Here is a 13,524-nt window from a genome sequence, read left to right on the forward strand (position 1 = left end):
TTTGGGAGCTTTGGTATAATCCCCATGGTCCTTACGGAGTCCCAGCATCCACTAGGACGTCAGAGAAAATAAGATTTTACTTACCGATAAATCTATTTCTCGTAGTCCGTAGTGGATGCTGGGCGCCCATCTCTAGTGCGGATTGTCTGCAATACTTGTATATAGTTATTGTTACAAAAATTCGGGTTATTATTGTTGTGAGCCATCTTTTCAGAGGCTCCTTTGCGTTTATCATACTGTTAACTGGGTTCAGATCACAAGTTGTACGGTGTGATTGGTGTGGCTGGTATGAGTCTTACCCGGGATTCAATATCCTTCCTTATTATGTACGCTCGTCCGGGCACAGTGTCCTAACTGAGGCTTGGAGGGGGGTCATGGGGGGAGGAGCCAGTGCACACCACCTGATCCTTAAGCTTTTATTTTGTGCCCTGTCTCCTGCGGAGCCGCTATTCCCCATGGTCCTTACGGAGTCCCAGCATCCACTACGGACTACGAGAAATAGATTTATCGGTAAGTAAAATCTTATTTTCCTCACCGTCGACACTGGAGTCAGTGTCCGTGTCTGGGTCTGTGTCGACCACCTGAGGTAACGGGCGCTTTAGAGCCCCTGACGGTGTTTGAGACGCCTGTACAGGTATTAACTGATTTGCCGGCTGTCTCATGTCGTCAACAGTCTTTTGTAAAGTGCTGACACTATCACGTAATTCCTTCCATAAGACCATCCAGTCAGGTGTCGACTCCCTAGGGGGTGACATCACTAATACAGGCAATTGCTCCGCCTCCATACCATTTTCCTCCTCATACATGTCGACACAACGTACCGACACACAGCACACACACAGGGAATGCTCTGATAGAGGACAGGACCCCACTAGCCCTTTGGGGAGACAGAGGGAGAGTTTGCCAGCACACACCAGAGCGCTATATATATATATACAGGGATAACCTTATATAAGTGTTTTTCCCTTATATAGCTGCTGTATAGATTTATCTGCCAATTTAGTGCCCCCCCTCTCTTGTTTTACCCTGTTTCTGTAGTGCAGGACTGCAGGGGAGAGTCAGGGAGCTTCCCTCCAACGGAGCTGTGAGGAAAAATGGCGCCAGTGTGCTGAGGAGATAGGCTCCGCCCCCTTCTCGGCGGCCGTTCTCCCGCTTTTTTATGGAAAAACAGGCATGAGTTAAATGCATCCATATAGCCCAGGAGCTATATGTGATGCATTTTTTGCCCCCTAAGGTGTTTATATTGCGTCTCAGGGCGCCCCCACCCAGCGCCCTGCACCCTCAGTGACCGGAGTGTGAAGTGTGCTGAGAGCAATGGCGCACAGCTGCGGTGCTGTGCGCTACCTTATTGAAGACAGGACGTCTTCTGCCGCCGATTTTTCCGGACCTCTTCTGCTCTTCTGGCTCTGTAAGGGGGACGGCGGCGCGGCTCTGGGACCCATCCATGGCTGGGCCTGTGATCGTCCCTCTGGAGCTAATGTCCAGTAGCCTAAGAAGCCCAATCCACTCTGCACGCAGGTGAGTTCGCTTCTTCTCCCCTTAGTCCCTCGATGCAGTGAGCCTGTTGCCAGCAGGTCTCACTGAAAATAAAAAACCTAAAACTAAACTTTTTTCCAAGCAGCTCAGGAGAGCCACCTAGACTGCACCCTTCTCGTTCGGGCACAAAAATCTAACTGAGGCTTGGAGGAGGGTCATAGGGGGAGGAGCCAGTGCACACCAGGTAGTCTTAAAGCTTTTACTTTTGTGCCCAGTCTCCTGCGGAGCCGCTATTCCCATGGTCCTTTCGGAGTCCCCAGCATCCACTAGGACGTCAGAGAAATAGTTATTGTTAACTAAAGGGTTATTGTTGAGCCATCTGTTGAGAGGCTCAGTTGTTTTCATACTGTCAAACTGGATATAGTATCACGAGTTGTACGGTGTGATTGGTGTGGCTGGTAAGAGTCTTACCCGGGATTCTAAATCCTTCCTTATTATGTCGGCTCGTCCGGGCACAGTGTCCTAACTGAGGCTTGGAGGAGGGTCATAGTGGGAGGAGCCAGTGCACACCAGGTAGTCATAAATCTTTCTAGAGTGCCCAGCCTCCTTCGGAGCCCGCTATTCCCCATGGTCCTTACGGAGTTCCCAGCATCCACTACGGACTACGAGAAATAGAATTACCGGTGAGTAAATTCGTATTTTTTTTTTCCAAGTTTAACAACGTTCCATCACACATCTGATGTAATTTCACAGACACGTCTTCCTTATCCACCATGACAAAAGTACGGAGATCTTCCACTCGCTGTGATCAAACAAAGAAGACTACGGCATTCCAATCGCAGGTTCAGACACATCGATATATGAGCTTCACAATAACCAGCATACCATCGCTACATCTACCTATGGGACAGAAAACAGGCAGTCTCTTTACTTTCATTTAGCCCTCATATATATATATATATATATATATATATATATATAATTTATATAATTATGGTGTGCTAATAATCTGTTGCAGAATGTGCTGCATACTTAAATATGTTGCAGGTTTGTGACAATACCTGTGATTTACATGTACACTCTCCTCATTGTCTAGTTCAGTGGTTCTCAAACCTTGTGCCGTGGCACCCTAGGGTGCTTCAGGACACTTGCAGAGATGCCCTGATCTGATGGTCCAGGACAAATTAAAATAATTTTTGTTCAATGTAATAGGCAAAACCAGTGCTGGTGGCTGCTAATCATAAAATATGTGGATAAACAGAAGCAAGTCTTGTCCCTCACCACGTAACTGACGCCATGGATGACATATAAACTCAACTTCATTTAATATTTCTTTCTAAATTTCTGTGCGTGAAAAAAATACGGATACTTTAGGGCGCAGTGACTAAAAAAAGTTTGAGAACCACTGATCTAGTTCAAGAAAATACGTAATTTATTGTGTGTGTGTATGTATATATATATATATATATATATATGTATATATATATAGAGAAGAATAACGAGGCGGCACTCGGAGACTTGCAAAAACTTCAAACGTGTATTAAAGTGCTGTCAACGTTTCGGGGACCACCTCCCCTTCGTCAGGATAACCAAAACAATGTGCAAAACAATCTTATATAGCATTAGACTTACCCCCCTTCACCTGCTCCCACTCGCGCGTGCTCCTCTGGCCACGTCACTCGGGCTTCCCGTCCGGCGTCACCGCTCGTTTCGGCGGAACCGGAAGTGACGTCGCGGCTCCCTCCTGCGTGGCCATGGAGACGCTGTAATCAAAACAACATATGTGTAAAGCACTCGTGCCTGTTTGCAAAAAACATCAGTTAAATACAACGTGATTAAACAATGTGTATGATAATACTCTTGAAGGCCAGCATAGCCAATGTGCAAAAAACAATTATAAGTGAATAAAAACAATTATGCGTATAGCAATATTTGATCATGAAACTATGTGTTTACATGTGACATGATGAATCAAACCCACATAGTTATCTTATAAAAACAATCTGTACAAGCAACACGGCTCCTGACCAGAAAGACTGAAACACTTCAAGAAATCTAAATATGCGTAAACCATGGAGTCTATAGACCCCCTAAAAGGATATAACCTTTTAGCCCTCCCGGTTTAAGGGTATTGAGTCTATGTAATGACAGTTTAGGCCTCATTAACTTTTTGTGAATAGTGAGAGCATGTTGGGGTAGTGGTGAGTAGCTCAGATAGCCCGATCCTCCATACAATGCTGGTATAGCCCAGTGTTGAAGGGGTTACAACATTTGAGCCAGTGGCAAGTGTCACAGGTACATGAGATTTGGTTATATCCTTTTAGGGGGTCTATAGACTCCATGGTTTACGCATATTTAGATTTCTTGAAGTGTTTCAGTCTTTCTGGTCAGGAGCCGTGTTGCTTGTACAGATTGTTTTTATAAGATAACTATGTGGGTTTGATTCATCATGTCACATGTAAACACATAGTTTCATGATCAAATATTGCTATACGCATAATTGTTTTTATTCACTTATAATTGTTTTTTGCACATTGGCTATGCTGGCCTTCAAGAGTATTATCATACACATTGTTTAATCACGTTGTATTTAACTGATGTTTTTTGCAAACAGGCACGAGTGCTTTACACATATGTTGTTTTGATTGCAGCGTCTCCATGGCCACGCAGGAGGGAGCCGCGACGTCACTTCCGGTTCCGCCGAAACGAGCGGTGACGCCGGACGGGAAGCCCGAGTGACGTGGCCAGAGGAGCACGCGCGAGTGGGAGCAGGTGAAGGGGGGTAAGTCTAATGCTATATAAGATTGTTTTGCACATTGTTTTGGTTATCCTGACGAAGGGGAGGTGGTCCCCGAAACGTTGACAGCACTTTAATACACGTTTGAAGTTTTTGCAAGTCTCCGAGTGCCGCCTCGTTATTCTTCTCTGTGCATTGGGGTGACCCCCCGGAGGAAGGCACCGCAGCAAGCAGGTCCCAAGGGACGTCTGGAGTGCCGGAGTTAATTGGTATTTATATATATATATATATATATATTTATTTATTATTATTATTAATTTTTTTTATTTTTTATTATTGTTTACTGCGAACACCATGGTCACTGGCTTGCTTCATGATGATTCTACTGTTTATTGTGACATAAAATGACAGATGCTAAAGGTGCAGGTAATATTAGTACCAACCAGTGATTCTTTCTACATCTTTTAGGCACAAAGCTTGATTCCCCTGGGGTGGCTTTTGCAGTTGTGGCTGCCTGCCAGGCCCTAGGTCTTTCTGATGTACATCTAGCTCTTTCTGAGGACCATGCGTGGGTAGTGTTTGGCAAGGATGGGGAGCAGACTGCTGAAGTGACTTGGCATGGGAAGGGTAATGAGGACCGAAGAGGGCAATCTGTGAGCCCTGGTGTAGCAGAAAAGGTGAGGGGTCAGTCTTAACACTATAAATTGTATTTCATTATATGCATATGTGTTTATTATGGAATCTATTTATTATTGTGGCTCATTTGTAAGACGCCACAGTGCTGTGCAGCATCAGTCAGTGTGAGGAAAAGGTGGGATATTCAGGGCCTGAGAGATCTTACAATGGAACATATTTTACTATAAGATACAGAGCATGAATTTTCTTGTTCTCCCTAGGCTAGAGATACCAAATTAAGTTATGATGGAGTTATAGGCCTAGGAATAAAGGTAGATTTTATTTGTATATTTATTTATTAATTTAGTGAAAGCTTTTACTTTTTTCCATTTCCTTTATCTTGAACCAGGGAGCATGTCTCGGGTGTGCCTGAATGGTAATGTTAAATTCGGGATGTAGCTATGTGACCGGCGGTCACGAGACTGGTGGTCACAATACCGATCCCGACATCCCGCCAACTCTCAATCCCGACAGTCTGCATGCCGATTAACGGACTATTCCCACTTGTGGGTGTCCACAAGTGGGAATAGAACCTTGCGCTCGCCCCCATCCTCCCCACCGGCATTCTGACCGCCGGGATCTCATACCCAATTTGTTACATTCCCATTGGTAACACTATTCACCAGTGCTGACAGGCAAGGGAGGCTTGAGGCACATTTCCTCCGTAGATTGGGCTCCTTACATGAAGGGAAATTCCTAATTATGTCACTGTTATGTGATTTTCTCTTTTCATTGTGGAAAAAAATCAGCTGACCAATAAGTTCTTGACCACTTCACTGCAGACCTAAGCTAGCAATAACAAATGGGATCCACTTCTATACATTTCTGTTTATAAATTGCAGCTTTACACAAAACCCCTGCATATTTTTCATTGGCAGTCAGGAGCAAGCTAAGCAACATTAGCTAATCTGTTGAATTATTTAGCACATATATATTACACAGCGCTGTACATCAGTATCTGCCTCTTAGAGCTTACAGTTTAAATTCCCTGCCACTCAAATACACACACAATTGAGTCTTATTACGTCAGCAGTCAGATAACTGTGTCAATTGAGGGGTATGCTCAATAAAAATATTAAGTATAAAGGTTAGTGCCAATGTTACAGAGCGGAATAATTGCATATTCAAACAAATTCTGAAGGGCAGCATAGAGGCAGGCAGAAAAATAGAAGGTTCTGTCATGTGACGCACCTTGTGTCTGCCAAGTTCTGACTGTTCTGTACATCCATATAAATAAAGTTTTGTATTATTTCACTTCTTGTTCTAATGACTTCTCCCCCTTCCTTTTAATCCTTCTCTCTACAGAGCTGGCTGTACTTAAATGGCAAATACTTGCGATGTGACCGTCACATGGAAGTGGCTTTCATGGTCTGTGCCATCAATCCTTCAATAGATGCTCACACAGACAGCCTGGAGTTATTGCAGCTGCAGCAGGTGAATTAAAAATGTTGTTTTTTTATTTTTTTATTTAGACGTTCAGTGTAAACCAAATTTGGAGGGGTTATATTCCTGATATATTGCCAGAAAGGACATTCACATTCAAGCTTTGTAGACAGCCTGGTACCTTTGAATATCAGAAAGTCAGATCTGCAATTTGAGGGTTTTATTTATTTATTTATTTATTAACACTTTCTTATATAGCGCAGCAAATTCTGTTATGCTTTACAATTGGAAATAACAGTGATATACAGTGGGGCAAAAAAGTATTTGGATAGCCACCGATTGTGCAAGTTGACCCACTTAAAAAGATGAGAGAGGTCTGTAATTTCCATCATAGGTACACTTCAACGCTGAGAGAATCCGAAAAAAAACTAGGAAATCACATTGTATGATATTTAAACAATTTATTTGTATATTCTTGCGAAAAATAAATATTTGGACAATCAAAAACTTTAACTCAATACTTTGTAATATAACCTCAGCTGGCAATTACAGCGGTCAAACGTTTCCTGTAGTTCTTGACCAGGTTTGCACACACTGTAGCAGGTATTTTGGCCCACTCTTCCATGCAGATCTTCTCTAGAACTGTCATGTTTTTGGGCTGTCGCCGGGCAACACGGACTTTTAACATCCTCCACAGATTTTCTATTGGGTTGAGGTCTGGAGACTGGCTAGGCCACTGCAGGACCATTAAATGCTTCTTACGGAGCCACTCCTTAGTTGCACGGACAGTGTGTTCGGGGTCATTGTCATGCTGGAAGACCCAGCCACGTTCCATCTTCAATGCTCTTACTGAGGGAAGGAGGTTTTTGCCCAAAATCTCCCAATATATGGCCCCATTCATCCTCTCCTTAATACGGATCAGTCGTCCTGTCCCCTTTGCAGAAAAGCAGCCCCGAAGCATGAAGTTTCCACCCCCATGCTTCACAGTGGGTATGGTGTTCTTGGGATGACATTCATCATTCTTCTCCCTCCAAACACGGCGAGTGGAGTTTATACCAAAAAGTTTGATTTTGCTCTCATCTGACCACATTACATTCTCCCAGTCCTCCTCTGGATCATCCAGATGGACACTGGCAAACTTTAGATGGGCCTGGATATGTGATGGCTTAAGCAGTGGGACCTTTCGGGCGTTGCAGGATTTCAATCCATGACGATATAGTGTGTTACTAATGGTAACCTTTGTGACTGTGGTCCCAGCTCACTTGAGGTCATTGACCAGGTCCCCCCGTGTAGTTCTGGGCTGATTCCTCACCGTTCTCAAGATCATTGATACCCCACGAGGTGATATCTTGCATGGAGCCCCAGGTCGAGGGAGATTGTCAGTGATCTTGTATTTCTTCCATTTTTTAATAATTGCGCCAACAGTTGATCTTTTCTCACCAAGCTGCTTGCCTATTGTCGAGTAGCTCATCCCAGCCTTGTGCAGCTCTACAGTTTTGTCCTTGGTGTCCTTAGACAGCTCTCTGGTCTTGGTCATGGTGGAGAGGTAGCAGTCTGACTGTTTGAGGGTGTGGACAGGTGTCTTTTATACAGATAACCAGTTCAAACAGGTGCTATTAATACAGGTAACGAGTGGAGGATAGAAGAGCTTCTTAAAAAAGAAGTAACAGGTCTGTGAGAGCCAGAAATCTTGCTGCTTGGTAGGTGTCCAAATATTTATTTTCCACAAGAATATACAAGTAAATTGTTTAAAAATCATACAATGTGATTTCCTGGGGTTTTTTTTTTCAGATTCTGTCTCTCACAGTTGAAGTGTACCTATGATGGAAATAACAGACCTCTCTCATCTTTTTAAGTGGGTCAACTTGCACAATCGGTGGCTGTCCAAATACTTTTTTGCCCCACTGTATCAAAACTGGGTAATAATAAACAGTCATAGAGGAAGGAAGGCCTGCTTGCAAGCTTACAATCTATAGGGAAATAGGCATGGATACACGAGAATAGGTGCTATCTATTGCATAGTTGATCACCAGATTGCAGAGGTTCTTGGTGGGCTGTATGATATGGTCACAGCACACAGCAATGATGAACCGGGGTCGGGAGGAAGGGAAAGTGAAGAATGAGAAGACATGTGAGGATATGTGTGGACTGTGCAGAGTGGATGCAATTTGATAGGAAAGTTTATGAAAGTTATGTGGGTGGTTCTGGAATTTGATATGCTTGCCTGAAGAAGTGAGTTTCAGAGAATGCTTGAAGGTTTGGAGACTGGAGGAGAGTCTTATTGTGCGTGGTAGGGCATTCAACAAAGTGGGTGCAGCCCGAAGAAAGTCCTACAACCGTGAGTGGGAGCGAGTAATGAGTGTGGATGAGAGACGCAGATCTTGTGAAGAGCGAAGCTTATATTGAATACGGTAGAATACAGGTAACCAATGGAGGGACTGACAGAGTGGATCTGCAGACGATGAACGTCTAGCGAGGAAGATTAGCCTCGCAGCTGCATTCAGAATGGATTGTAGTGGTGAGAGTCTCGTTTTGGGAAGAAAAGTTAGGAGCCTATTGCAATAATCAATGCAGGAGATAATGAGAGCATGGATTAGAGATTTAGCAGTGTATTGTGTAAAGTATGGTCGTATTTTGGATTTGTTTTTTAGATGCATGTAACATGATTTTGAGACAGATTGAATGTGGGGAACAAACAGATCAGAGTCAAGGATGACACCTAGGCAGCAAGCTTGTGGGGTAGGGTTGATTGTCGAGTTTTCAACAGAAATAGAGATAACAGGTTGGTAACTACCATTGGCCGGTGGAAATATAATTAACTCTGTTTTTGAAATATTAAGTTTGATGTGGCGAGATGTCATCCAAGATGAAATGGCAGAAAGGTATTCAGTGACATGGCCCAGTACAGATAGAGACAAATCAGGGGAGGATAGGTAGATTTGAGTATCATCTGCGTAAAGATGAAACTGAAATCCAAAAGAGCTGATTAGTTTACCAAGAGATGAGGTATAGATTGAGAAAAGCAGAGGGCCTAAGACTGAGCCTTGCGGTACTCCAACTAAAGAGGTAGCGAAGAGGAGGTAGATTCAGAGAAGCGAACACTGAAGGAGCGATTAGATAGGTAGGATAGGAACCGATAAAGGGCTGTGTCTTTTAAGACCTAGTGATTGTAGTGTTTGTATGAGAAGAGAGTGGTCTACAGTGTCACTTCTTATTCTTCTAGATCTGAGTAATGGCCTTTAGACTTCGCAGTGACCAAATCATTAACAACTTTAGTGTTGGAAACGGAAGCCTGACTGAAGTGGGTCGAATAAGTTGTGTGAGTTAAGTGTGTGAGTCGAGTGTAAGCAAGTCTCTCAAGTAGCTTAGAGATGCAATGGAGCTGAGAGATGAGGCAGTAGCTTGAGATAGAGTTAGTATGAGAATTTAGTATTTTCAAAATGGGAGTAATCACTGCGTGCTTGAACAGTGAAGGAAAAATACCAGTAGAGAGAGATTACCTATGTTAGTTAAGGTAGGGATGAGCACCGGAGACAGAACTTTACTTACTTGTGAGTGTAAAGGATCAAGAGGAGAGGTAGTAGAGAAGCAGGATGAGAAGAGTGACGATACTTAATTTTCATTTGTGGGATCAAATGAAGAGAGAGTGCCAGAGGGGTCAGGTAAAGAACGGAGCAGGTCACTGGCTGACGTAGAGCATACCATTTCTTCTCTGATCTTATCAATCTTCTCCTTGAAGTAGGAAGCAAGATCTTGTGTCTTGATAGTGGCTGGTGGGGTAGGTGATGAAGGATTCAGAAGTGATTTAAATATATTAGAGAGTTGTTTTGGGTTAGAGGCTTGAGCAGAGATGAGAGTTTGGAAATGTGTTTGGCAGTGTCCAAGGCATTTTGATAAGAGTGGTAGACAGTCTTATATGTGAGGAAGTCGCTTGAAATACGAGATCTACTCCACTGACGTTCACGTTTACGTGTGAGTTTTTGTGAATGTCTTGTCAATTTAGAGTGTCATGTTTGACATCCAGGCTTACGTGGAGTGTGATGGATAGCTGGAGCCACTTCATCAAGGGCTATTTCTAGAGTCTGATTCAGGTGTGATAAAGCCATTTCAGGAGAGGTGAATGCAGAAATAGGTGAAATCAGTTGTTGGAGCGAGGTGGAAAGTTCCTGAAGATTAATTGTGTTAATATTTCTGCCGGTTTGAGGCGGCTTGGAAGACTTCAGCAACATGGAGTTTTAATTAATGGAGGAGAGCATGCAGGTGATAAAGTTGTGATCTTCGAGAGGGAAAGGAGTGTTAGTGAGTTCAGTAATGGAGCATAGTCTGATCAATACAAGATCGAGGCAGTGGCCCTCCTGATGAGCAGAGGAGTCAGTCCATTGGGAGAGGCCAAGAGAGGAGGTTAGAGAGCGTAGTTTGGAGGCATGAGCAGCAGATTTTGGACAATCAGTAGCAATATTGAAATCACCAGTGATGATGGTGGAGATGTCAGTATAGGAAGGGAGGGAGCCAGGCAGCTTCCAGAAATTGTTTGGATGCCCAGGTGGGCGATAGCTGCAACACGCAGAGAGAAAAGAGAGTAAACCCTGATGGAATGTACTTCAAATGATGTAAATGTGAGTGACGGAACCTGCTGTAGAACAGTGTATGTGAAAGATTGGGAAAGTAATAATCCAACGCCACCTCCTTTATGGTTAGCCGGACCTGGAAGTGTGTGTGAAGTGGAGACCACCATGTGACAGTGCTGCAGGGGAGGCCGTGTCTGATTGTGTGAGCCATGTTTCTGTTATAGCCAGCAGATTGAAGTTGTTAGATATGAAGAGGTCATGGATGGATATTAATTTGTTATAAACAGAGCGTGCATTCCAGAAGGCACATTTTAGTGGCACATTTTAGTGATTTGGAGGGTGATTGAAGACATGTGATGTTTATGAGGTTAGCTGGATTTCAGATGAATGTGAGCGATGCAAGTGGTTGGGTCCTGGATTTGGTGAAATGTCACCAGCTATCAGAAGAGAGAGATAAGTGTGGATGTCGGAGTTTTGTGAAAGTTTTTTATGGTGAGAGGTTGTAGATGTTACTGTCAGTGAATATAGGGAAGTTAAAAGCTCATAAGTGTTAATAAGAGGGGAGTGAATAATTGAGGGGGCAACATGTACAGAGTGGTGAGTTGCTGGGAGATTGAATGATGTAATGGCTTTTATGAAAATTCCATGAAGTGCAATGCAGAAAATCAATTTGTGGTAGATGGTTTGTTTGAGAATAAAGCAAAGTTACCTAGGCTTACACTGTAAGGTTTCACTTGTTAAAGTTAAAAGTTCAGGTGCCTGTTAACTGGTGTTGTTCCGCTGTACGGTAACTGCGCATGACAGTGGAAAATGACAAACACAGGTATGTACAGTCACATGCAAATCATGATCTAACCAGTTTCTCCGGCTGGGTCCACAGGTTATCTACAGGATAACAATGGGATATGATGGAGCGATAGCGGATTGGCACCAAACGATCACAAACTTTCAGTCCTCCCAGGATGCAACAGGCCCGTCCATATATCCCCGCCCACTGGCTCAGGCAAATCAGTTTTTTGTTTGGTGTGGCAGGAGCCGGACCATGGTCAGAGGTCTGCTGTTTTTGGCAGCCCTAAGCTTTCTTATTTTATTTTTGTAGTCTTACTATGTTTTTAAGTGATCTTTCCTAACAGCGTCTTATACGCATATTGGAAAGAGTCGCTCCAACAACTCTCCGCCGGGTCGCAACAACTTTTACCCACGGTACAGTGCTGTCTCGGCGGGTGCCTGTCCGATATACTAGCAGGTCCAGCAGATGTTACCAGGCTGTGGATGAAGCACAGGGAGAAGGTAAGGCATCGGTTCCGCTTAGAAGGGGAATACGGACACAGCCGCACTGGTTTGGGAGGAGACTACCAAACAGTAGCTGGCGCGCCGCCACCACGGGTGCTCCAGCTCTAGGCCTTAGGGAACATAAAGCACCAGGAATAGTATGAGGCTGCGATCCCTAGGGTTGATGTCAGCGGTGGAGAGTCAGGCGCTCTCCTCGTCGCCCCTCCCCCCAGTTCATGACCAGTTTCCGTCTGTCTCCCGCCATGAACTGTTGCCTTACTTCCGTCTCAGACGCTACCACCAGGGGTCTCGGTCGCAGCATAGGCCGCTGCGTCTGTGTTCACTAAAAAGCTACCGCAAAGAGACCCGGCGCAGTTCATCTGTGTGACCGGGAGCGTCTGTGTACACAGTGCGTCTGTGTTCACCTAAAGTTCTCGGAGCGACAGTGTACATTAGTAGCGTCTGGATCCACTCAGCGTTCGCTAACGTATTGATCAATCTTGGAAGTGAGGTGAGTCTCCCTGTATCCCACTCTGCTGAGTACAGGTTATACAGCACTAAATTTCTATATACTTTGGTTAGTATGAATAGTTAAGTTTAGTGCCAATTGCATACGAGTCTGTGTACATTACTGTGGTTTTCTTCGCATTGCGTCTGGATACGTTAAGATTTGTATAGAACAGAATGCAGTAATATGTACTCCTACTTACTTTGAAATGTGTTTGTAGTTGATAATATGCTCATATGACTAATATATAACGTGACTGACTGCTAGTGTGATTGATGACTCTATATGTTTGTCAGTGGTTTGGTTTCTTTTGAGCCTCAATACTGGTGCATGGGTAGGGTCAGATTGATATTACTTTAAATGGTAAAGTTATTACAGTCATAAATTGTGTAGTACACTGTGGAAGTGCTGATTATTTATCATGTCTAAGAACGGCAAAAGTGAAGAGGTTACACTGACAGTAACACCAACACTCCTATCATCATATTATCCTCTCAGGATCTGGTAAAGGGTGGTTTATGTGCAAATTGTTTTGCTTTAAAGCAGATTACAAGGCAGATCCTTGTTCAGTGTCGGGTAGATCCACCTTGGGCAATGTTTGCACAGACCTTGTCCAGTATAGCTGAATGGGTCATTCCTACAGCTTCAATACCAGGAGTAGAGTACACTATTAACCCATACATGCAGCTCCCTTCCCAACGGTATATCCCCAACAGCTTCTCCAATGAAACAAGCTGAAAAACCGAGTGTAAATAAACCATCAAATTCACAGGATGATACATCGGATGATGATAGCTTTATCTACTCTGCTTCAGCATTACGAAGAACAGGTAGAAGGTATCAGCTCAGTGGATGTAGCTGAATTCACTAGATCAATGAAGGCTATTCTGTCCTTAGAGTATTCA

At 43.8% G+C, this 13,524-nt stretch overlaps 1 protein-coding gene across 3 annotated transcripts in view; it reads left to right on the plus strand.

Annotated features, from left to right (window-relative positions):
- The window catches only part of MEN1 (menin 1), a 183,182-nt gene that overhangs the window by 112,871 nt on the left and 56,787 nt on the right, over nucleotides 1-13,524 (plus strand). For all 3 annotated transcript variants that reach the window (XM_063945203.1, XM_063945204.1, XM_063945202.1), the window contains 2 exons: nucleotides 4,682-4,890; nucleotides 6,194-6,322. In XM_063945203.1, the coding sequence (XP_063801273.1) occupies nucleotides 4,682-4,890; nucleotides 6,194-6,322 (338 nt within the window). The remainder of the gene's footprint in view (nucleotides 1-4,681; nucleotides 4,891-6,193; nucleotides 6,323-13,524) is intronic.

The sequence above is a fragment of the Pseudophryne corroboree genome, chromosome 11 (genome assembly GCF_028390025.1).
Source record: "Pseudophryne corroboree isolate aPseCor3 chromosome 11, aPseCor3.hap2, whole genome shotgun sequence".
Classification (NCBI taxonomy): domain Eukaryota; kingdom Metazoa; phylum Chordata; class Amphibia; order Anura; family Myobatrachidae; genus Pseudophryne; species Pseudophryne corroboree.